The sequence below is a fragment of the Durio zibethinus genome, chromosome 26 (assembly GCF_047325235.1).
Source record: "Durio zibethinus cultivar Kanyao isolate XHJ-2024 chromosome 26, ASM4732523v1, whole genome shotgun sequence".
NCBI classification, from domain to species: domain Eukaryota; kingdom Viridiplantae; phylum Streptophyta; class Magnoliopsida; order Malvales; family Malvaceae; genus Durio; species Durio zibethinus.
Window position 1 is genome coordinate 6,026,095 of NC_143187.1, and position 26,756 is coordinate 6,052,850.

At 28.8% G+C, this 26,756-nt stretch overlaps 3 protein-coding genes across 3 annotated transcripts; 1 reads left to right on the top strand and 2 right to left on the bottom strand.

The window, feature by feature from the left end:
* Window positions 1-1,036: 1,036 nt before the first annotated feature.
* On the bottom strand, window positions 1,037-3,097 carry LOC149511272 (uncharacterized). Its single transcript, XM_089755709.1, has one exon. The coding sequence runs from the start codon at window positions 3,048-3,050 to the stop codon at window positions 1,233-1,235; it is 1,818 nt and encodes a 605-aa protein (XP_089611835.1). The 5' UTR covers window positions 3,051-3,097; the 3' UTR covers window positions 1,037-1,232.
* Window positions 3,098-14,183: 11,086 nt separating this feature from the next.
* LOC111274707 (Nucleoside diphosphate kinase family protein) lies at window positions 14,184-16,659 on the top strand. Its single transcript, XM_022859566.2, has 6 exons — window positions 14,184-14,315; window positions 14,504-14,576; window positions 14,661-14,888; window positions 15,671-15,778; window positions 16,044-16,153; window positions 16,398-16,659. The coding sequence occupies exons 2-6, from the start codon at window positions 14,518-14,520 to the stop codon at window positions 16,436-16,438; spliced, it is 546 nt and encodes a 181-aa protein (XP_022715301.1). The 5' UTR covers window positions 14,184-14,315; window positions 14,504-14,517; the 3' UTR covers window positions 16,439-16,659.
* Window positions 16,549-20,742, bottom strand: LOC149511273 (uncharacterized). Its single transcript, XM_089755139.1, has 4 exons — window positions 20,739-20,742; window positions 17,233-19,398; window positions 17,062-17,139; window positions 16,549-16,763 (listed from the first exon to the last, which is right to left on the bottom strand). Exons 1-4 carry the CDS (start codon window positions 20,740-20,742, stop codon window positions 16,549-16,551), a joined length of 2,463 nt encoding a protein of 820 aa, XP_089611265.1.
* Between the last annotated feature and the right edge of the window lie 6,014 nt (window positions 20,743-26,756).

Here is a 26,756-nt window from a genome sequence, read left to right on the forward strand (position 1 = left end):
TTAGTGATTTATTAAATATATTTTGCACAATTGCATGATTATATTTAATTGCATGATAATTAATATATTTACATGCTTATATTATTTTTGCATGATTATTATATTGCACAATATGTTATATTTTATTGCATGATAATTTTTGTATTATAATTTTTGTATTTATTTTATTTGAGTTTTTTATTTTCTTAAAAAAAAAGTTTTCAAAAAACAAAAAAAATACTTTTCATCTTACGAAATTATTGAAAGATTTAAATTTTGAGTTAAATCTTAGCAAACTATTAGAGAATTTAATAAATTTTTTGAATAAAATCTTACTAATAGATTGAAGGATAACTTTCAATGAAAAATCTTACCAACAAATTGGAAAACATTTTTTTACTATAAACCCAATTTATAAATATTTATTTCTAAAAGTAAAATTAAAGGAATCCGACGACAAAATTTTTTCAAAGTGGAATATTAGTCTCTATGAATACTCTTGAAGTAAGAGAATTATCTTCAATTGCTACTAAACTATTAGAGTAATTTTAAGATCAAAATTTCAATATCAAATATTTTGACAAATCATGAATATGATTAAGGCTTAGATAATTTAAAATCAAATTGATACCATATTTTAGATGGACAATATGAGAGTGCTATAACATTTCTCACGTGTAATCGTATTCATGAATCTAAAATTTAGTTTTGGAAATTAGAATATACTATTTGAAGATACCTAAATCAACTTAAGACTCTTCGTTAAATGAGATAAATTCAGTTAGGTAACCAATCATATCTCAACAAAAAAAATTGAGAGTAACTCTTTAAGTTTATATCTAACGATAGGTTCATGGATCTATATGATATGACAAATCGTTTTCTTACAACTCTGCACTGCTATTGCTTGTTTTGAGTGTGTCGATTGTTGTTATGAACTCTTTGCTTGTTTCTAGAGATACTATTAAAAGTAGTTGAAGTCTTGAAGACCAAAAAAACAATGGGATATGAATATTACTGTTATTGTATATCTACACTGTTGCAAATCATAGGAACATTTTTATTATAATGTTACTTACACGAGCATGCCTGAAACCTATATCATACGATGCCATCCTAGTCCTTGTGTGATACTCACTGGTTTTCTTTTTCCACAGCCGGCTGATATATGATTCAAAAGGAGGCTAAAAAATGTTATACTGTAATACATCAGACAATTTTCAAGAAGTTTAATTGCATAGAAGCCAGATATCTTAGGCCAAGTAATAAGCCAAACGATTAAGTTTACCCCATTTCCAAGGGGGATTATAGTTTTCTTCCTCTGCAGCAAGCTGGGGTGGAAGATCCGTCATCCGAATGTGCTTGCTTAAACCAAGATGTGCCATGAGAAGGGCTACGTGAGTGAGCAGCTCTTTACCATCCCTCAGCTGTATTATGTGATCTTTCCAATCGCAATGATTTGCAGCAGAGACCAGCATCTCCATCCACACACAACTGATTATTTCCCACACCTCTTCCTCATCCATCCGCAATTTTTTGCCCCTGTCCCGTGACAACGATCGCAACTGGATGGCAAGCGCACTCCCTTCGAAGAATACTGACTTCCCCTCCCCTTTCATCTGATAAAGGAAACTTCTACATTCAGCATCAATAGCTAGCAGTGTCGTGGCCGCTAATCTAACGCCACGGCCTTTCATTTCCTGGTTGAAAAATTCGACTGCTTCCCTACAAGTGTCTCTGTATCTCAACTCACCAATTCCTTTTCGAAGCATAAATGGGACCTTAACAAGGAGGTGCATCATATAATCAGACAAGTGCTTACTAATTCGGCAATGGGTACTGAAACTTCCTTTTGGATACCTTCTTCGTTGATCATAGTAAAGAATATCCGTAGCAATATGCCAAACAAGAAGACTGTGGGTAAACTCTTGATCCTTAAAGCTCCAACTCACTTCCTCGTGGAGTTCTTTTCCGTTCAGCAACTCATGAGCTCCCTTTTTAAGTAAACGTGAGAGAAACTTGAATTCATTTTCTTCATATTTCTCACGTTTCTTTTTGAGATATGAGTAAATGAAATTCTTCAGTTCAAGGTCTATGTCCATCCAAGCAGGAGGCTGCAGCTTCTGATATAATTGATGCAGGGAATTCTCCAAAAATGAGTTTCCCAGGCAAAGTCTCTTTGCAACTGCAGTAATCGTGGCTGCCTTGGACTTGAGGCAATATTTTAGAATGCTGCTTTGTGCCATGCATGTGATTCCTTTCTTCTTTTTTCTATAATTGAACCAACGATTAATAACGTGATAGAGACATTTAGATAGCTTCTTGCTGTCAGGTTTGGTCAACCTGCGCAATGTCCACTTGGAGAATAGCTGTGTAACGAGTGCAAAGGTGTCTGCAAAAATAGCTCCAACCAGCAACAAGTAAGTTATGGCAATGTCGACATGTGGGTAGGCACGCTTGCTAATGATAACTGAGAAGGCAATGAATCCTGAAATACATGACAGTAAGCTGATGGAAAGGAGGATGAGAACCCCGACAGAGTTAAGGATAATGGTCTTGGTGTAAAGCGAATCGTATAAGAATTCTAGTTCAATGTCTACCAACTTGAAGGCCTCTTCAGCATTCATAGATTTCTCTAAATCGAAGATGTCTTTTAAGTTCTTGTAGACCTGGAGCTTCAGGCCTGAAAACAGTGGCACGAACATCTTGAAAGAAAGATATGCTTGATGGAGATATTCAGCTTCTTGACTTACACCTTTCCCTCTCAAGTAAGACGCCAGTAGCTCATGCTTTGGAAAACCGAATTTGCCCTCGGAGCTGTCTGGAGTTTCAGGGCTAGGAGCTCTCAACACTTTTTTTTTGTAATTCTCAAAGCCTGAGAAACGGAGAATCCAAATCCGCTCCCCACACTTGATAATCCCAGCTATGAATATCAAAATGGCTGGAAAATTGAACCCAGGATGTTTAATTTGGAACCTCAAGTAGATATAAAAGGCCATTCCAATTTGGATGAGTAGGCCAACCAAGTATCTTAACCACAATGCACTTTCTTCCAAGTAATTAGCAGCCATGGTTTCGGCATTCCCAAGATGCAAGAGAAGGAAAGGAGCCCATAGCACTTCAATAGCATTGAACTTCTCTGCTTGGCGCTTTAGGAGGGTAGTAAGTGAAGCAGTTGACACCCAATCTCCCAGGTGGTATACAACCCAAGCCAGGAATATAACCCAACGGTTACCTTTTCTGTTGCTTCCATATCCAAATCCAATGAGAATAATGTGGAAAAAAAGGCTAAGTCCTATGAGTGAACATAGCTCAATTTTGTTCCACAATTCCTTGCTAGAGCTTGATAGCCCACTACTGTTCGTAGCCCACCCACTGACCTCCGCAAAGATCAGGCCACTCGCAACTGAAAAATTCGGGATACAAGTATTCAAGGCAAGGGAAGAAAGATGAAAAGAGTCCGTGCAAAATGTGAAAAATCATGCTTTCAAAGTATGATTAATTACCCATGTTAAAAAGATAATTGCGTAATTAATTACCTCACAATTTTAATTGATACAAAAAAAAAACTTTTATAGGAAGGTTTAATACAAGAAAAAAAGAAATCAAAAGGAGAAGCAAAATAGAGCAAAACATACTTGAAATTAGCATGGATTACTGGTTTTGAATTTTGTATAACGAAGATGAGCTGATGATCCTTAATACGCTTGGTGCTGCGCACATGCCAGATGATCAGCCTGCTTACAAACAAATTTTGTAGAAGTCCAGTGACCAACAATCTTGAGTACTTGTTAAACATAGGCCTATGAGAAAGGGGATACATACATATATATGTATATATACTAGTATTTTACGCTTGCTTGAAGTACGTGTAATTTTTATATATAAAAATTTAATTTAATAAATAATTTTTTAGAAACTATGATAATAATAATAAATACAAATAATTTAATTTTGATTTTAATAACTTTTGATATATTTTGATAATATCTTATGAAAGTTTAGATAATCTTATAAAATTTGGATAACCTTCTATATAATTTTGATAACCTTTATATTAGTTTGATAACTTATAATATAATTTTAATAATTTTTTATAAAATTTTGATAACCTCTTTATGTAATTTTGGTAACCTTTTATGAGATAATTTTTGTAATCATTGATAAAATTTATATTATGCTATATTAAACAATAGATTTCTACAACAAAGTATGGGTCCCATTCTAATATAAGATAATTTTTTTATTTAATAACATTATTGTTTAATTTAAAGTTAGATATTTTTACTAAAGTTTTTTATTAAATAAGTTCATGATAATTTATCCTAATTTTTTTAAATGAAAGTTTTAGTTTCATTTTTGCTAGTAACAAAGGTTCAATTCCTAATAACTTCAAAAATAAAAATTTATCAAAAATTAATAATTAAATTATCATCAACTTACTACTATGTTATTAGTGATTTGCTACCAAATTATTATTAATTTAAAAACTAATTTATAAATAAATTACAATTAAGTTATGAATGATTTATCACTAAATTATTAATAATTTACTATTAAGTTTCTAATAATTAATTATAAAATTATAACTAATTTACTACTAATCTATCGATTATTTATTACAAAGTTATCAATTATTAACTAATTTATTACTAAATTATCACTATTTTATAACTATGTTATTAGTAATTTACTATTAAATTACTAGTAATTTATTATTATATTCTTATACTTTTACTACTATGTTAATATTAATTTATTACCTAATTTTTAATTATTTACTATAAAATTATTACATATTTATTATTAAATTATCTATGATTCACCATTAAATTATTACTGATTTATATAAAATTATTCATAATTTACTATAAAATTACAATGATTAACTAATAAGTTATCGATTATAATATATATATTAAATTATTGATGATTTACTACTAAATTAGATTGATATACTTTTAAGTTTCTAATGATTAACTATTAAATTATCATTGATTTATTACTAAATTTATCAATTAATTATGATTAAAGTGAAAATAATGTACTATTAAATTACCATGGATTTATTACTAAACTATATATGATTAATTGCTATGTTATAACTTATTTTTTGCTAACATATCCTTGATTTACTAATATTTTGTTATATATTTACAATTATAAAATATGGAGTTTAAAAAGTCGCTAACAATATATAAGATAAATTTTTTATATAATAACATTATTATTTTATTCAAATTTAATTTTTTAAAAATATTTTTATTAAATAGGTTCATGGTAAATTTATCTTAGGCCCCGAGATGAGAGTTTTTGTTTCATTTCTGCTACTAACCATAGTTCAATTCTTAACAATTTCAAGTATAAAAAAGTTTATCAATAATTAATAATTAAATTATCATTAATTTACTATTATGTTAGTACTAATTTACTATTAAGCTATCAATGATTTAATACTAAATTATCACTACTCTAATTTATGAATGACATGCCATTAAATTGTTATTAATTTATTACTAAGTTATTGATAATTTATTATAAAGTTATAACTTATTTACTACTAATTTATGAATAATTTATTACAAAATTATCAATAATTAATTAATTTACTGTTAAATTATATATTATTAATTTATAATTAAGTTATTAGTAATTTACTACTACATTATTAGTGATTTACTATTAAGTTATCAATAATTTACTTTTAAATTATCAATGATTTACTATTGCGTTATAATTGATTTACAATTTAATATTTGATTATTTACTACAAAATTATCATTGATTTACTACTAAATTATTCATGATTCCTTACTAAGTTATAACTAATTTATATTAAATTATCTATAATTTATTATTAAGTTATCACTGATTAGCATTTAAGTTATCAATAATTTACTATTAATTTATATTAATTTACTTATAAGTCTTCAATAATTAACTATTAAATTATCAATTATTTACTATTAAGTTATTATTTATAGTATAAAAAAAGTTATTTATGATTTACTACTATTAATTAATTACTATTCAACTAAAACTAATTTACTATTAAGTTATCACTAATTTACTATTAACTTGTCATTAATTTATTATTAAGTTATCAATAATTAACTATTAAGTTATCACTTATTTTCATTAAATTCTTTTTTATTTATTACTTTATTGTTATGTATTTACAATTATATTATAATTGGTTTACTACTAAATTATTATACATTTATTATTATGTTATTATTAAGTTATCAATAATTAACTATTAGGTTATCACTTATTTTCATTAAATTATTTTTTATTTATTACTCTATTGTTATGTATTTACAATTATATTATAATTGATTTACTACTAAATTATTATACATTTATTATTATGTTATTGCTAATTTATTACTGAGTTATTTATGATTTATTATTAAATTATTACTTATTAACTATTAAGTTATCAATAATTATTATTAAGTTATATTGATTACTTTTAGTTTTCTTTAATTAATTACTAAGTTATCAATTATCTACTACTATATTATCATTAATTTGTATATATCCAAAAAGAAAGTAACCAAAGTGTATACTAAATGATATATAGATAACTTGAAAAAAAAGAGTAAATGCTCCTCATTTGTTATTTGTAGTTTAATATGTAATAATAAGTTAAAATCACAACTTTTTACACTAATGCTAGAATCAAAACTAAATTAAATAAATATACATTAAGTTAATATTTCTAAGAAATTCTTCAAAATTTTTAGTTCATAGTAAAAAAGCTCATATTAAGGTAAGTTTTATTAGCGATTTGATTGAATGATTAGTGTATATATTTTCACACTTGTTGGCAAAGTACAATTGCATATGAAATATTAAAAATTTTGAAGCATTGTGCCAACAATGAAAGTAATAAATTTCCCCCTATATTTCTATCTTTAAATATATAATTTTAATTTGTTCAGTTTTATAATTATGTGTGTTATATTTTTTTAATTATATTAAAATTTAAAATGAGTAAAAATTTTATGTACATTCAATTTGGGTTTTGAATTGTTTCAAGTTTAAATTGATTAATCCATATTATTTTTAGCTACACTTTTATGACATCGGTAATAAATTTTGAAATAGAACAAGAAAAAAACAAAACAAAAATTTAAGTGCAATAGTTGTAGAGATATTAATGATAATTCTAGAAAAAAAATTTTATGCCTAAGTCATGCAAAGATTAAAAAATATATATTCTTTTAAAGATTTTAAAATTCGTATTGCAAAAATTTTAATCTAAATAAAAAAATTTATAATCATTTATTTGTTGATAAGTTGTTATATGGATTGAGGGAAATAACTCAAACATTTCATTTAAAACAGATATTATAGTTTATACTCATTCAAGAAGATAATATACAATTAAATATTATTTGCGTTGTTATGACATTATTTTTAAATATAAAAGTTGGTTGACATCAATATATATATATATATATATATATATATATATATATATATATACCTTCTGTCCCAAAATACTTGTCATGTATTGACTTTCACGGAGTTTAAAAAAATTTGTTGATTTTAATGTATTTAATATTAAAATTTAAAATTTTTTTATAAAATGAATGCTTCATGATTTTTAATGTAAAAAAAGTAAAAAAAAATTCATAAAAATAATTTTAAAATAAAAAAAGAGTTTTAGATGTTCAAAAAATAAAAAAGGACATAATTTTGGGACATGTAAAAAAAGAAAGATTTATAAAAAAATTTTTTGAGACAAAGGGAGTATCTTTTATTTAGTAAAAAAAAATTGGAGGAAAATGCGAAGATAATTATTCTCAACTTAATATTTTTTAAAATTGTTATCTGTTTATTTTATTCAAATTTTATTTATAAATTTTTTTTCTTATAACTTTTATTTCAATTAATTTTAAAAAATAAAAAAACTAGTAATTATTGAAAACTTGAAATGATTAAAAATAACCAAATTTTGAATTAAAATAGTAACTCATTCAAAATTTAATTTTTGTTATTCATTTTACAATCAATTTAAAAGTTATTTATTTAAATTTTTTTCTTTCATTCACAATGTCTCATTTTTGTTATTTTTATGGTTGAATTATGTAATTAATTTTTAAGAATATTTCTAAAGTGGAATTGAAATTATAAGTAATTTAATATACTTATTTTTTATTTAGATTTAGGATTATTTGAATTCAATTTTTTTAAAACATGAAAAGCATGCACTAATTATTGAATCAAATTTACTTGGGCGATAAGTGAATAATTGAGTATATGATGAATAGACATAAATGATAAAACTTGATTTAACGTAATTGATTGTGAATCTTAAGTTTAAAACCCAACTCAAAATTATGAAAAATCAAAAATCAAAATAGTTGAAATATTAAATATATAATTAAGTAAAATTTATTAGATGAATTTTGTTAATAAATACCTTTAAATCACTTTTATGTTTAATTAAAGTATAATTTATAATAATATTTCATATTAAATGTAATAGTGATAATTAATTTGATGAATTTCAAATCATTTAAACAAATATTATCCAATATGATAATCTTAAAACTTTTTATATAACCATGAGCATTCTTCAACTTATATAATGAAAAAAATAAATGAGTATACAATATTTATCTTAATAAAAAAGTTTTATATTGATCCTAAAGAAAAGTGAAATCAATAAATCTGTGTATTTTTCATTGAAACTTCATATAGTATTATCATTATTTGTTACACGGAGAAGACAGAATAATACACAACTAGTCAATCATTTATTTTATTTTTTTTTATTTGCTTAAGATAATCTTCAATCAATACTTTCATCAATAGAGTGTAATTGTACATTTTACTAATTTAAAACTTAGATTTTCTTTGGTTTAAATTCTTTATTATATAAAACTATTACAATAAATAATTTTAAAAATTAAAATAAAATAAAAGGATTTAATTAATTTCTCTTTTGAATTATTTAAAGGGACTAAAAGGATTTAATAATATTATCAATGATCAAATCATCAACTAATAAAACATACAAATAATAAAATCATTAATATACATATATAGTTAGCAAATCCATTAAAACAAAAAAATTGAAAGGAAAAAATGGAGAAAAAACAAATATACTTCAATGACTTAATTATAAAAAATGAGTTTAATAAAAAAAAATTCATTTAAATTAAAATTTATAAAAAAATTTAGTATGGTATTTTAATCAAACATTTTTAACATTTTTAAAATTAAAATTTTATTTAGAGTATTTTAACCAATCTCTTTTAGCATTTTTTTAGTGTAATTATAAAAAATTAATCAAATAATAAAAATATTTTATTTAAATTAAAATTTATAAAAAATTTACAAAGAATATTTTAGTCAATTATTTTTAATTCTTTTGGTATTAACATTTCAAAATTTTAAAATTTTAACTAGTTTCATTTCATACAAATTCTATTTTAATTTTTAGTTAATTTATTTTAAACTTGAATAAATTAATAAAAATTATATATTTAAGGGTAAATTTGTTAAATTAAAAATTCAAAGGGGTATTTAAGTCCTTTTTTGTTTGCTTAGGGTAAATTTCAATCGGTGCTTACATTTTGCCAATTTAAAACTTAAAATTTCTTTTATTTAAAAATTTTATTATATAAAACTATTACAATACATAATTCTAAAAATTAAAATAAAATAAAAGAATTTAATTAATTTCTCTTTTGAATTATTTCAAGGAATTAAAACAATTTAATTATATTATCAATGATCAACTAATCAACTCCTAAAATATACAAACAATAAAATCATTAATATATATATAATTAGAAAATCAATTAAAAAAAAATTAAAAGGAAAAATTAGGGAAAACATAAATTTCAATGCCTTTATTAGAAAAAAAAAGAGTCTAATAATAAAAAGGAAAATTCATTTAAATTAAATTTATAAAAATTTTACTATGGTACTTTAATAAAAAAAGTTTAACATTTTTTGAATTAAAATTTTATTAAGAATATTTTAATCAATCACTTTAAATATTTTCTTAGTGTAATTATAAAAAAGTCTAATAATAAAAAAATTTTATTTAAATTAAAATTTATAAAAAAATTTTATTTAAATTAATTTATAAAAATTTTTAATAAGAATATTTTAGTCAATTATTATTAATACTTTGGTATTAAAATTTCAAATTTTCAAAATTTTACGTAGTTTAATTTCACATAAATTCTATTTTAAATTTTAGTTAATTTATTTTAAATTTAAATAAATTAATAAAAATTATATATTTAAGGATAAATTTATTAATTAAAAAATTTATAGAGGTATTTTGGTTAATCACTTTTAACACTTTTAGAGTTTGCATTTATATATATATATATATAGCAACAGAAAACCAGAAAATTTACTTCATATTGAAATAGGTTTTTTGGCTCTTGGTTAAGCTTGGCAAGATTGAGGATTTAGACAAGTTCTTGGAAAAATAGCAGTATGACTAAAAAATGTTTTAAAACAATGGTAAAAAAGTTTGCTAACCCATTATCAAATCCAAGCATTTGCTTCGTGCCTGGTAGTATTTGTTAATTGTTACTACTGTCTCCACAACTTCAATAGGTAAAGAAAAAGAAATACAAAATAAAACCAACTTACAGTTTAAGTTTATTCAAGCATTTGGTTTAGTGATTGTTGTTTAATCATGTTCAAATTTCCTTCTCTAAATAAAAAAAATATATATATACAACAACAACATACAGCTCAGGTATGCAGCCGTCCCAGTTGGTGAATGCTCTGATTTCTCCTCCAAAACTATTGTTAGAAGCTGCAGCAATACCAAATAAAATTCAATCACTTTTGTTTTTTCTTTTTCAGTATGAATCAAAGGAACAACACCTTGCATTTACTCTGCTATTTATCTGCAGTTACACTTATAAGGTGCATTGGCCAATGATACTAACAATGCAGACAAATGGATTTAAGCAGTAGCAGCATAAGCAAGAGAAAGATTAAGGTACTGCTTAGAGTAAAATGGAAATGGCATAAAATTCTAGTCTTGATGAGACGGGGAATGAGTTCATAAGGGGAAATGTAGAACTTACCCGGTTCTGAAACTATTGGTTCAACGTGTCAATTATCATTACCCAAGAACATTTGGCCATAAAACTAATGGTGAAAATGATATTTATGCCTTGAAACAGGGGAAAATGATATATAAAGAAAACTGGTAGTGTATATATAGTGATTCTGGGTGATACAAAAAATGGAAGCATAACTTGCTAGCGTTAAAAGTTGCCATGTATTTTCCTTGTCAGAGGCAGGCTTTATAGAAAGAGAATATACTATAGTAAGCAGTGAGGAAACGAATAGATGCAAAAGAATTTAAACAAAATAACACACTTGACTTCCACAACCTGACGTCATGGGGATTAAATATGTCGAAATTACGGCCCTAAGTCCGAATTTCTGTTAATCTTTTCAAAACTAAACATGATACACGTGTTCACGTGTAACGTGTTAAATCGGAAAACATATTTAAAAAAATAAAAATAAAAGTAGAAGAGATTATTTTATTTTCAAGGACAATGTAAATCATTAAACCGCAAGTGAGATTTATAAATCTTCTAAGATTTTTCAACTTATAAATTACTTATCAATAAAAGATTATAAATATTTGAATCTAAGTATTTTACATTAAGATCATAAATTCTTTCGATCGATACGTGAAATCAATTTAATTTAATAAAAAAAATAATATAAAATTATCAAACCTAAAATAAAAAATAACTCAAATTGAAAATGATTCAAACTTCAAATAATTTATATCGTAAATGATCCAACTAAAAATGATTTGAACTAAAATTAAATATAATTTTATTTTTTTAAAAATAATTTAATAAAAATAATAAGTATAACAAAAATTATTAATTTATTTTAATTGTGTAACTTTAAATTATCTTTTAAAATGTTTTCTTTACTATTACAATTTTATATCATTTTAAATATTATCCTTCTTAATTATAATCAAACAATGAAAACAAATTATTTATTTTTATAATTGAATTGAATTTTTATGTTTATTAGTATATATTTAAATAAAATCAGGTATATTATATATATGAATTGGCCATATATATAAATATATTAGTATATCACACACACACATACATATATATATAAATATATATATATATATGTACACCAACACACACACTTCATAGTAGATGGTAGTCTATTAATATTGGATGATATATGAAAAGTATGACCTTTTAAAAGTTTGAAATTTTAAATTTATTCTATATAAAATTGAAAATTGAGATGATTTTGAGTTAAAAGTGAGCCAATGGCTACAACAATGAAATATTAAGGCGATGTTTGATCAATATTTTATTTTTTACTTTTTGCTATTTGTTTTTATTTTTTATTGAAATTTTATTTATTTATTTTTTAAAAGGAACAAAAAAGAAAAGAGAATAGCGTTTATCAAATGGAATTTAAATAAAAAGCATTTTTATTTAATACAAAAAGTAAAATTAAGTATTTTTCATTTATATAAGATATAAGAAATAATTTTAATTTAAAACATACAAATTATAATGTTTTATTTATTTTTCAAATATTATATATTTTTTTTGCTTCTTAAAATAAAATCTATACCTCTATATATTTTTATCTACATATCATTTACCTGCGCGCGTGACATGTGTACTTTTTGGAATAAAAAGGATATTACATAATATGTTTATAATGTTTGTGGCATTTTACAAACAAATACTAAAATCTAAAAAAAAAAAGAAAAACCTAAAGAAAGAGAGAAAAAGTAGGTTCTGGAATGATGTAAAAAGGAGAAAAGGGATAAACAATAACGGATTTAAATGGTGTTGCGAGTGTCTATGGACACTGTAAAAAATTGAGAAATAAGAAAATTTAAAAGAAAATTTTGTGTTGGACATCTCAAAATTTTCTTATGGACATTTTGAAAATTAAAAAAATTAAAATTAAAATTTAAAGGAAAATTTTTTATAAACACTTCAAAATTTTCTTCTAGATACCCTTTTCATGAGTAAAATTAATAAATTTATTTATAATAGTATAATGTATATATATATATATATTATGAATGAATATCGTGATAAAAATCCTAAATCCACTATTAAAGATAAAACAAGGGATCTGCAAATGGGGGAGAGGGAAAGAGAAGACTGATAAGAAAGGTACGCACCATTCTAGCTCCTTTGATATAATAATAAAGATGGTTTAATAATAAAAATGCAAATTAAAAGACAAAGGAAAGTTCGCATCATTTAAAAATGTTTTCATATTTTTGTATAGTTTTTGGATATTTGGGTTCTGTCTGGTTTTAAAAGAAAAAATCTATAGTTTTTGGAATGTTTTAAAACAATATGATAAGTTATTTGGGTTCTATCAGACTATTTGTTTTGGTTTTCCAACAATTTTTTGGATTTTTTTAAAATACGAGTAAACGTAAAAATTGAGAAACTAACAAATTGATAAGTGGAGTGGTTGAAATTTTTCAGAGTTTACTAATGACTGTTTCATTAGATAGCAAGCGCAAGGCTAGGAAAAAAAAAAAAAAGAAGGAAAATGGAACGCAATAAGGATGATGCCATCGGAGCTAAAAGATGTTGCTGAGAAAATCATTGCGAAGGATATTAAGAGGGCTAAGAAATTTTCTTTGAAGGCCCAGAATTTGTATCTGGGCTTCAGCGTATTCTCCGAATGATAGCCATGCTTGAGATTCATATCTTATATGATTTGGAGTGGTTTGATTATATATTTTAATATTTAAAAAAAAAAAGGAAAAGAGTTTATTTTTTAATTCTGATAAAATTTGACATGATTAAATAATTTGTTTAAATTAAGTATGATTTTAAAAATTAATAAATTAAATCTAAAATGATAAATTTTAAATTTAAATGTCAAACTCAAATTATTTAATTTCAAAATAATTTAAAGAATTTGAAATAACTTGGATCTAAAATATTCAAAACGATATAAACTCAAAATTAACCCGAATTAATCCGACGGGAATTGATGTATATTTTTCTGCAGTAACTTTTTAACGGGAAAGATTATATACATTGCTGTTATAAAATGATCGCGTACTGCTGATCTCACATTTCAATTACAAAGTAACCAACCACCAGATCCCAAGTAGTTATCGTAGTCAACGGTTGACCTCCGCAGCTTATCAGCTATAAGTAGAAGCCGTCGTCTCCCTATCTTCTTCAGACCGATATTTATCCAAATTTATTTTTTCACCCGACATTTCCTAAACTCGTGTATTTTTCTTTTTTTAATTTTCCCGCTCCCTCCTTTTTTCCTGGAAAAATAATCTGGTAAGTCCTCCTAAGAACAAATCAAATAATTCAAAATTTTGGGAAATAAAATCTCTTTTGTTAAATGAACCAACTATTATTTTTATTATTATTATTCTTTCGATTTATGTCTTCTCTTTTTTTCTTTTGTTTTTGAGAACATCGATTTAGGATTAACAACTAATTTTCTCTGTTTTTTCTTTCAACAGATTTGATTCGACAAATGAAAGTTGGCGTAACTCAGTTTCTCACCAGATTTCTCTTTTTTTCTATAATTTTGAGGTATATAATTTTATTTTGAGTAATTATGAATATCTTTTATTTTAATTGATTCTTATGCTTTATTTTTAAAAAACAATACTGTAGGTGTTGTTCAAGTAACGGAAGTGGTGAAAAGGAGAGAACTTTAGGTATAATAAAGCCAGATGGATTATCTGGTAATTATTCTGATAGAATTAAACAAGTAATTCTTGAATCCGGTTTCAACATCAATAAGGAAATGGTAATTCAACTTGATGAAGAAAATGCAGCGAATTTTTATGCTGAGCACTCTTCCAAGCCCTTCTTTACTAATCTTATCAAATACATGACTAGGTTATTACTTTTGTCTTAATTGTGTAGTTCTACTTCATGCCGTCTTTAAATTACCGCGATTTTGCAAATGTTGTGCATTTGTTTTCGCCTAATTTTGTTATTTCATAGACAAAGAATGTATGTATTTTTCACACTTTTTTATTGTCAAATACCTTAATCCAATTGGCTAATATATGACTAGGTTGTTGCTTTTTTCTTGATAAGTTTATGCATGCTGTCTTTAAATTATGTGATTATGCAAATGTTCTGCATTAGTTATTTTAACTACTTTTGTTATTTCATTGACAAAAAATGTATGTATTTTCACACTTTCATATCGTCAATGGCTTAATCCAATTAGTTGTGTAGAAAATATATCTGAAACACTGTCTTGCTATTTCGATGATAAATTCTCCATGCATTTTCAATTTGATACAACAAAAAAGAATATAGAAGAGGCAGAGATGTTGAGCATGTGAAAAAAAGCTTTTTCTTTTTTTTTTTTGTTAATACACTTCTTATGTTATTGCACTTGATTATCTGAATTGTCATGGCCTATTAGGGCCTGCTTTTTTGGTTTTGAATGTTTGATGTTATTATTATTTGTTGTTTTTTAATTTGTGAATCGAAGAGAAGTATTGATGCAGCATTTGCTTTAGTCTTGCCATAAGTTGCATATGATTGATCTCATATCTTGCTAATGTGTTTTTGTTAACTATTTATCATATCAACCTGTGGTAGCGTCTTACTCTGTTGCTACATAAATATTTCTATCTCCTTCACTGACATTTCATTTTTAACAGTGGTCCAGTGTTGGTTATGATTTTGGAAAAGGAAGATGCTGTTATTCATTGGCGAGAGTTAATTGGACCCACTGATGCTGGCAAGGCCAAAATTACTCATCCTCAAAGGTTATACATATATCTTGTTGATCTCGTACTTTGTTCTTATATTCCTATTCTTTGTGGGTTTTCTTGTATAATTACTTAAGCTTCAAAATTGGATGCATGTAAAGACGGAGATTAGTTGTCCTCCCATTATATTGCAAGATAAAGGTCCCTGCCTACTTTAAATTAGATCTTCTTTCCAAATGTTCATCCTAGAAGAAATTTGATTGGCTGATGACATGGCCTCTTAAGTGATCTGCCTTTCTGTTGGTTGTTTCTTCTGTTCCAGCCTCAGAGCAATGTGCGGGGTAGATATAGAAAAGAATTGTGTACATGGTTCAGATTCCCATCAGTCAGCTCAAAGGGAGATTGCATTTTTCTTCAAAGAGGCACCTTCAGGTCAGCTCTTGTTCCCCTTTTACAGTGAGTGTAATGATGGAAATATAACCTAGTCCATGCAGATCTATGATTTATAACTGAGATGGGATGATAACAAGCATATGATAATATGTAATAAGTAAGGAGTGAGCAAATATAACCTAGTATCAGTCATGATTTTGTTTCCATCTTATAGAAAATAGAAAGACTTCTAATGCATGTTTTGTAAAAAGGCTTTATGTATACTTTTGTTTTCATATTTCAGCTTTCAAAACTGAGGCAGTCAGAAAGCATGATGAACTGTAAGTGGTATGCGCTCAAAGCTGAAGCTATATATTATGGTTAACCTATTTTTAGATTCTCCTTTTGTCTGTGACTGCTTAGATTATAACATATAAAAACTTGACAGTTCTAAATTACACACTCTCTGTTGTATCTGGAAATTGGTTTAGTTTAGTTTGTAACTGAGCAACACTATAGGAACTAAATGTATACTGAGTGGATATTACAGTATGTATATTTTCTTCTGTTGTGAGCACTTTTTTATTTGAACTGCCAATCAAACATTTTCTGATATCCTCACAAACCAAATAGAGAGTGAAGTTTTTGAAAGGGTTAATGTCATATTCGGCTTCTAAATTATAGTAAATTGTTTAATATGGTATATGTACTTTAAAAACGCTCAATGTGGTGTTTGTATTTTGATTCCATTTTTTTTTTAATACAAGACGTTGCAGCCTGAGAGTAGAAAAAGTAGTTGTATGTATTGGGATTTGAACTCTAAATTTGCTGGATGCTACTTAAAAATGATTTGTATGAACTATTAAGTTATCAGTTGTGCCCAGGCATATATAAATTTGCAATGGTTAAAGCCAATTCATAATATTAGGGGTATACAATGTCCAGCAGCATCATTCTCAAAACATTACATTCCTCTAACCACAACATTATTATAAGACAAAAGGGCAAGTGGGGAGGGATTGAAAGAAAAGAAAAACCGAATTCATCTGAATAGTTGAAAAGGAAGTTAATCAACAAGCAGGAAGCCAGATCTCAGTGTAGGCTAGCTACATCTTAAGCCAAGTAAGAAGCCATTTGACCAATGTTATCCCAGTCCCATGGAGGCTCATAGTCAGACCCTTCGTGCTCCTTTGGAAGCTTGATCATGTGAAGATGTTTGCTTAGACCAAGATGAGCCATGAGGAGGGCAACATGAGTCAGCAGCTCTCCACCTTTCCCAAGCTGGTGCATATGCTCTTTCCAATCACAATCATATGCAGCAGAAAACAGCATCTCCATCCACACACTGCTAATCATTTCCCAGAGCTCCTCAGGATCCCACCTTGCATTCAAGGTGAAACACTGCAACTTCTTGGCAAGTTCACACCCTTTAAAGAATACTGATTTCCCAACTTCACCTTCCACCTCAGAGATGAAATTTCGAGATTCAATGTTCAGAACAAACAATATCATGGCAGCTTCACCCAAGTCTTTTATATTCATTTGCCGACCAAAAAAGTCCATAGCTTCGAAGCAGGTATCTCTGTATCTTAGCTTACTAATGCCACTACGAAGCATAAATGAACGCATAACAAGGAGGTGCATCATATAGTCAGATAATTTCTTACTAATTTGTGGGTATTTTCTTCCAGTACTGCCCGGATATCTTCTTCCATGATAATGGAAAAGAATATCCGTAGCAATATGCCAAAGGAGAAGGCTGTGGGTAAATTCTACCTTGTTTATGCTCCATTGAATTTCGTCATAGATATTATGGTTATCGTTAGAGCCTTTATCTCTGAGCACGTCGGAAGCTCCTTTCTTAGCCAAACGTGAGAGACATGAGAACTTGAACTGTCCTTGGTCATATTTTAGACGCTTTTGTTGGAGACGAGAGAAAATGAGATCCTTTAAATCAGCATCAACAAGGGCCCAAGTAGGACGCACATCCACCCAAGCATGCTGCTGCATGTTCCAGAAGATTTTTAAAATTCTTCTGGCATCCACTCTGTTACTGATGGCTGCATTAAACTTGTTTACCTTGGCCTTGATGCAATAATTTAAGAGGCTGTGCTGTGCCATGAATTTTACTCCCTGCATCGACCTTTGTAGCTCTAAATGAAAAACAATAAGCCGATAGACAAACTTAGGGAGGCGCCGCCAGTTCTCGGGAGAGGTCCACCAAAGCAATGCCCAATTGGAGAGTAAATGTGAAATGACCGCAATGCCATCAGCAAAAAATGCTCCGAACAGCAGCAAGTATGTTATGCAAATTTCGAGTTTAGAGTGATCCGCCTTATGAGTATTAGCGTATGAGAAGGCCAGTAATGCGACAGTGGAAGAAAGGAAGTATATGATGCGAAAGGTGAAACCCCGGTAAAATTGAAGTATGATAGTCTTGGTATAAAGAACATCGAACAAGAAATCTAGTTCGGCTGCTACCATTTGGAAGGCCTCTTCAGCTAACATGGATGTATTCAGGCTGAAGATGTAACTTAAGTTCTTATAAATCGTGATATCGATATCTGCAAAGAGTGGCACAAACATCATAAATGATAGATGTGCTCTATGGAGATGTCTACCTTGTGGAGTTGACTTCCGAGTTAAATGATCATCCAGGCGCTTCTCATTCTGATCACGTTGCCTGAAGCGTTTGGATCTAGACGATGTTTCGGGGTGAGCTCCTGATAACGCGGAATCTTTAAGTTGTTTGAATCCTGAGAACCTGAGAATCCAAAGCCTTTCCATACACTTCAAAAGTCCAGCTGCAATTATGGGCATGGCTATGTAAGCCAAGGCATTATCAGTTCCCCTTTCGAATCTCAGAACAATGTACGAAGCCATCCCAGATTGGATAATCAGGCCTAATGTGTATGTTCGCCACAATTTCTTTTCATCCAAAAATTGAGCTGCAATGGTTTCAGTGCTCCCAAGGTGCAAAAGAAGGAAGGGAGCCCAAAAAACTTGGAGTGCGTCAATCTTCCCATGTAATTGGCGCTTGAGAAGGGTAGTTAGTGCAGCAGTTGCCACCAAGTCTCCTGAGAAGTATCCTAGACTAGTAAGCAATGCAACCCAAGTTTTTCCTTTTCTATTCTTTATTACATATCCAAGTGCAATGAGGACTATATGTAGAGTGAGGCTAAGTAGAATGAGAGCATATAGCTGCAGTCTGCTCCAAAGTTCCTTAACGTCCGAGGAGCCCCTGATATGTGCTGTCCTCCTTGCAGCAAAACTACTGGCCTCCGTGATAATTAGGGCAAGAACAACTGAAAATTTGATGATGTTTTCAAATACATTATATTTATGTATTGTTTAAATATTGAATAATATATCAAACTATAACTAGTACTATAAAATTCTCACTCCTCCATTAATGGACTACTCACGAGCAGATAATCTTATTTCTTAAAATAGAATAGTTTTAAATTTAATTCCCAAAACGAGATACTTGGAACGCATGGAATCTACGTTGCAACGCACGTCAAAAAAAATTTACAAATCATACCAATATAAAAAAAATTTACAAATCATACCAATATAAAAAATTCACAATTTTTAGCAAGATGGAAGAACGGAAATCTTGTCTAAGGAGTTAGGGTTCTTTTTCTATCCATTCTCCTTTTCTAAAATGATTTTTCAAACATCTATAAAGAATGAAATATTTAAAATTTTGAACTATTTACTTTTACAAAAAAAAAAATTCATAAAATCCTAAAATCTAAAACCAAAACCTAAATTTATAGAGATTTGAGGTAGTAAAACAGAGAAGGGAAGGATCTCATAACATAATAATTTAAAAAAATATGAAGAGCACCTTTTGGTTGGAAAGTGAATGGGCAAGTAAATAACAAGAAAAGATGAATTTATTTTCGAAAATTCGCATCCAATTTATAAGATATTATTATTAAAAAGTTTTATAATTTTATCTCACAAAAATGACTTCACAAATATAAATTTAGATTTTTACGTATATATTATAATATATAATTTTAATCTTATTATATGAGAGTAGGGTATCAAAAGCTTTGCCATAAAAATTTAACGTTTTCATCAAACCTAAACACAAAACTAACAAAGAATCAAGATCACAACAGATGTTATGATTCTAGAGATAACTTTTATCGTATAACACTTAGTTATCTCAAGACTTTAGATGTGATTCTCACAATGTAACACTTAATTTTTATTCGACTGATGATTATTCTAATATTATTTGTAAAGATTCATTCCTAATCTAAGAGATTTATCTATTTTAACTTAAAAATCTTATAATTTTATCCCATAAAAGATATTTCATAATAATAAATTTAGATCTTTACATATATATTATTATAGATACACAAAATCTTTTGATATCTGAATAAAGAGAATATATTACCTATAATTATTATAATGCAATTAACCAATCATAATTTAACTTTATGTGGGACTTATCAAAAATTTACATGGAGCCCAAACTTTAAAGTGGTGGACCCCTACATAATCCTTAATTGATTAATTTTAGTATGGTAGAAAAGAGAATTGTACGTGAGGAGGGTTATTAGAGTAATATTATCTCATTTTTAATAAATATATAATTTTTTATAATTTTATATTTAAGTTTGACACATTCACTTATAACTAATTGATTTTAAATTAAATATTTAATATAATATCAGACCCAAAATTTTTTTCTGTTATTCTTTTCAAATTTATCATGTGAGTCTAATAAATATATAATTTTTTATAATTTTATATTTAAATTAGACATATTCATTTATTACTAATTGATTTTAAATTAATTGCTTAACAAATGTCACGTTATTAGAGAAAATTGATAATTTTTTGTAGATCTCAAGAAACTTTGGAGAATTTTCAAGATTTAAATAATTATTTTTCGTTCAAATATTTGCTTTTTACTTTTCTTTGTTGATGTTCTTTTGTGTTGGCAAAAGAAAAAGGAAATTTTGATAGGAATATAGATATGGTTACAGGAAAGAAAAAGGGAGAAGGGAGGAACATGGGAAAAAACCTTGAAAGAAACAACAGTGGCATCAAAGTAATTTTGATTTATAAAATGCTGACATGAAACTTAGTAGTCTCAAATTACATGTTTTTAGGAATAAAGTTTAAAAATACCTCATTTTGAGAAATAATATTACAAACAATATTATTTGGGGGAAAAACTCAATTATATATTTGGGCAAAAAATTCAAAACTGGAGTCACAGATGCATCTCTGCGGGTGGTAAGAAAGGGTTTCATGAAATCTATATTGCAATCTATGTCTTATCACACTATGTCATGTTTCTTTTTCCCCAGAGGTTTGTGCCAATAACTGACTATAATTATGGGAACATACTGGTGGAGTCATAACAAAGGGCATTAAGGTACTCATTGGATGGCCTGGACAAAGCTTTGCAAAACGAAGAAGGAAGGTGGAATGGGGTTTCGGAGATGAAAGCTTTCAATCGGGCTCTCTTGGCAAAGCAAGCGTGGAGACTGCCACAGGACAAAACATCACTAGTCTACAGGGTTCTTAAGGCTAAATACTTCCCTCATTCTTCTTTTCTTGAAGCAAATATGGGACAATGCTCCTCTTATATGTGGAAAAGTATTTTTAAGGGTAGGGAAGTACTAAAGCTAGGTCTCCATTGGAGAGTGGGAAACGGACAAAATATCACGATGTGGTATGATCCATGGATACCAGGGGTTAAAACTTTCACACCCATACCAGTAGAAGGTGGCAACCTGGATGTTGGAATGGTTAAAGACCTTATTGATGAGAAGGTAGGTAGATGGGATAGAAGTAAGCTATTACAATGATTTTCAACAGATACGGTGAAGAACATCATGGAAATACCGCTGAATAGAGTAGATGCACAGGACTTTCTTGTTTGGCACCATATTAAGGACAGGGTGTTCAGTGTAAAAAGTGGATACCTCATTCAGAAAGTACATGAACAACAAGCGCATGTAACTCGGGAACAAAACATGTACGAAGTCGAGGCAAGAGAAATGAAGTTATGAAGGTTTTCGGCTGAAGGAGTATAACAAAATCCTTCCTGTCTATAAAAATTTACAACGAAAGAAAATAGTTGCACAAACGGGTTGTCAGAGATGCAATGTGGGGGAGGAAACGGTGCTACACGCTATAGCTGAATGCCTGAGAGTTGAGGCAGTATGGCAGGAAGTGGGACTGAATAGCCAAGATGAGGAATCCTAGGAACAGAGGGTTGATTATGGTTAAGAAGAATTACCAGGGATTTTGAGGAAGATATGATGGAGAAGGTGTTAACGGCATCTTTGGCGATATGCGCAAGTAGGAATAATCATGTCAAGAACCAAGTAGACCGAAGAAGCCTACAACTCATTTCGCCATACAGTACTAGAAAGAGTACAAGAGAGCACAGAAGCATACCAAGAATTCAACAGCAAACACCACAGGACAGTGGCCGGCACATGATGACAAGGTTAAGATAAATTTTGATGGGACTTTGGACGTAGACAAGGGCCTGTGGGGCATAGGCATTGTAGTTCGTGACTCAGCAAGTGGGGTCCGAGGAGCAAGGTGCAAACAGATCCCAGGTATAAGAGACTGCGTGGTAATTGAAGCACTGACAATGGTGGAAGTAGTTAAGATGGCATCAGAGATGGGCCTTCTCCAAATTGAGCTAGCGGGTGACGTAAGGGAGATAGTACATCAATTAAAGCAGATGGACGGGAACCAATCCCATATTGGCTGGCAATCTCATGGAGGAGATTAAAAGTAGACTGCAAAACTTTACGTCATGCGAAAGCATGCACGTCAATAGGAAAGGAAAAGTTGTGGCCCACTATGTGGCAAAAAGGGCCTTAGGGGGAGAGGGATGAGTACCGGATTTGAAAATTAAAAAAAAAAAAATAGAAAAGTAGTACAATATTTAAATTATAACCTTAACTAATTTCTTTCATGTAAGCTTTCATTTATCTGATGTTTAATTTAAGGATTTATATTAAAATTATATTTTTAGGAAATGTCATTATGACTTTACTTATAATGTATATATAAGTAAGAATTGATCAATTTCAGCACGGAAATCTTGAATTAATAAGTAAGAATTGATCAATTGCATATTTAAAAGTTTGAGATTTCTGTTAATAATATTAAATCGAATTTATCCTACAACTTATTATTAAAAAAAAAAAAAGAGAAAAGAACTTACTTTTGGTTAGCATCACTAGCTATTGTTGGTATGAACAAAATTCAGCCAATGATCTCAGATGTTGTTGCCACAAACCTTCACCCAAAACCAATTGTGAATTCTATTTAGTTTCTAATGGTGGTGAAGGCAAAACAAAGGTGGGAAATGATTTTTATAGGAAAACAAAATGGATTCTTTTCCATGAATTCTTCTGCCTCTCAGTATAAATTACACTTGTCTACTAATAAAGCACACGCAAAACACGAAAGAATATAAATGCCAAATTATTCTGATGGGATTGGTTAGTTTTCATGCAATTAAGTGCCATTTGCATATAAAGGTTTGCCTTCCACTTTTAGTAATATTGCAGTAGCATATGATACAGCATGGATATCTTGTTACCTTTAAAAGCTATTGTACTTGGCATAATTATCATAAGAACAATTAGCAGCAAAAGCAATAAGCTAGGAATTTATGCAAAGTGCTGAAAACATGGATTTAAGCAAAGAGATTCATGGAAGCACATGAAACAAGCAGACAAGCAAAGTATCTCCCGAATTGAATTGAGTCAAATATAAATTAATTGATTTAGTGAAAAGTTTGAGTTGATTGTCTCAATTGCAAAACTCAAAATTTGAAGCTTAATTAGCTTGATTTCCATTGATCTTTGTTTTTCACAATTGAAAATAATCACTAGCTTAAGTTACTCAAGTTTGACTTAAATCTAATTGATTTTTATTAACTTAAATAATGAGTTTCCACACTCTACTTTAAATTCAAGTTTGAAATTAATAGAATTTGTACTCAATCGGTTGTACAATTTTTATTATGTAAAATTTCTATCTGTAATGTGAATCAATGTATTTAGCTTTCATTTGACTATTTCTTTCGATAAAAGAAAATGAATAATAACTATGAAACAAGTTATAATTAAAGAAAACTGCATGCATGACAAAATAAAATGAGACCCATTGCATTATCCGCGTGTTCAAAACACGTGGATACGTGAGCAGCTAACTTAACAAATTGTACATTCGTCTATCGATATCAGGTTCAGTAACTACAACTAAGCAACTCCCTCAGACTCAAACACTCATAAATACACATAGACTACATGCTGGATATGGCTGTCTTGCTAAATAGACAAACAAAGTCCTAGTTAGCGGCCAAGAAAGGAGGAATTTTCCCTTCATAATTGAGAACAAAGGGCCGTGCTTTCTTACCATCCTGTTAGCTAGCAAGATATACTAAATAAATATCTTGTACATTCTGGCAGCTTCATCATGCCCCTTCTCGCAGCAATCAAACATTTGCTTAATCTTAATGCAAATCAACCTTTTTTGGTTTAAATATTGATGTGATTTGATTTGATTTGATTAAAAAATGTAGTGAAGATCCAATGAAAGGCGAGCTAGTCAAATGCATGATTGCTTCCACCTCCTGGAGGAATGAGGTCCACATCACCACAGGCCTTAGTTTATGTTAGCCAATGTTCCTAAACATTCCAGAATTAGTAAGGTTTTGCAGATTTTAGTTTGGTTCCTAAACCCTAGACATCTAGTAGATACACTAACTCACATGGCTTTGCTTTGCAACCTTTTTCTTTGATTTTAGTAGTATCTTGGTGGGAGTGATCCTTCCTTAAAATATTTACATGCATCTCGAGGAATTCATTTTTCTTCACAAAATACCTTAATTTATTAATTAATCAATATTACGATGTTACGAGTTAGATGACGGTATAAGATTTTATTTAGACTAAAAAAATTGTTTTATTTTTTATACACGAGGTTTTTAGAATTTAAACTTTACTTATTAAAATTAAAAGTATAATAATTTATAAATAAATCATGTAATTGTTGATAAATTTGTTTTACATTTTATAATAAATTAGAGATATTTTTAAATTTTATTTGAATTTACGTTAAGAATTTTAGTTTGAAAAGTCTTTGTAAAATGATAGAATTTTAATTACCAATAAAAAAGAAATCTAAAACTAACTTTTGTGCATGATATTTTATTTTGTTATTATTTGCTTTCGAAGGAACGTATTCTTTGCATTGGTTTAGGAATCTAACCAAAGAACATCCTACACATAGCTCGTTGTGTTTCTAATTACTCTTAATCGAAGCAATTAGCCACGTTAACCCACATAAACCACACAATTAACCAATAATCCTCCTCGCTTGGAAGCTGGCACGAGCTCTCATGCATGCAGGTTGTTTATTTTGTGGTCACAAACTGAATTCGTGTCAGCCAATCAAAATGGCTTGGATTAATTCAAAACCTTTCAATCGTTAATAATTAATCCTGTTTATATCTAGTTTAATTTGCCTTGGATACTGTTTGAATCTATTGATCAGATCATGAAACGGGGTTTCTTTTTTAATCGGGGTCAATGAATTTTGAATGGCTATAATTTGTGGAAAGTCAACCCGACCCCTTTGGTACACGTGTTGGACCGACAGCAGATGATGGGATTTCACTTGTCTTTGACTGTTTGACACGTAGCGTGCTGCTCTCACCGAACCCAACCCCATTATGCTTTGGTGACAGAATATCTGACGTGGCAGCGATCCATCACGTCAATGGCTCGTGCCTGATGGGCCCCAAGTTTCTTCCTACTTGGAAAATTCCTAGTGGCTAGCGAAATCAGCAACATTCATTTTAGGATGTTACCCTTGCTTTCTGACCCTTTCTGCCAAATTCCATATTGAATAATTTGACGACAAATTGAGGCTCTTTTCGGGTAAAAGCGAAAGTAAGACACACAATTGATGTTACAAATGAAAAACTTTATAGCAATCAAAACCATACATCTGTAATCTGTTACATGAAAGGGAAAAGGTTTGTCTTCCAATGAACCTTTTTTCTTTTCTGAGTAGTTGAAGTATCGCGTAGCTTTAATAAACATGGTAAAGCATTAAGCTTGTATGTACTAAAATTGATCTTGGTCGTTGCCGTATTGTTCATGGAATCAAAGGCGTACAGGTCTAAGGTCTTGGTAGGTTTCGGGTGCCCTACATTCTGTAGCAGGTGAGATTGAGTGGCTGATTTGGTCGGTGAAGGGGGCATTCCCACGAGGGAGTGGGGTTTCTTCTCTCAAAGTGTTACCTCTCCCCTGTTGCTCCATGCTTCAATGTTTGGTCAATCAGTTTTTAGGTCATTAGTCAGAAAATCTGTCTTCTTCGTTGCTGAATTTAGCTGATAAAAAAGGTAAAACACTGAAATTAAGCTACTAGTAATAGAGAATGATTCCAAATACAATGTGATGATAAATAGATTGTCTTTTACTAAGAACAGAAGAGAAAACTTATATGGTTTTGATTTGAAAACTCATGGCATAGCAAACAAATTATGCAATAGAAAAGATCATTTGCATCACACTCAAGCTCCCTGTGACAAATCCACCATTTTGACAAGCTACCTAACTCTCTATGAATAAAGAAACATTTTCCTTTT

Excerpts from the sequence above, each read along its gene's own strand:
- LOC149511272 (XM_089755709.1), bottom strand. The coding sequence starts at position 3,050 with ATGGCTGCTAATTACTTGGAAGAAAGTGCATTGTGGTTAAGATACTTG.
- LOC111274707 (XM_022859566.2), top strand. The coding sequence starts at position 14,518 with ATGAAAGTTGGCGTAACTCAGTTTCTCACCAGATTTCTCTTTTTTTCT. Across the intron at positions 14,889-15,670 it reads CTTATCAAATACATGACTAG|TGGTCCAGTGTTGGTTATGA; the intron begins GTTATTACTTTT and ends CATTTTTAACAG. Across the intron at positions 15,779-16,043 it reads AAAATTACTCATCCTCAAAG|CCTCAGAGCAATGTGCGGGG; the intron begins GTTATACATATA and ends CTTCTGTTCCAG.
- LOC149511273 (XM_089755139.1), bottom strand. Across the intron at positions 17,140-17,232 it reads ATGGGACTGGGATAACATTG|ATGAATTCGGTTTTTCTTTT; the intron begins GTCAAATGGCTT and ends TCAACTATTCAG. Across the intron at positions 16,764-17,061 it reads AATGTTGTGGTTAGAGGAAT|CCGAATATGACATTAACCCT; the intron begins GTAATGTTTTGA and ends ATAATTTAGAAG.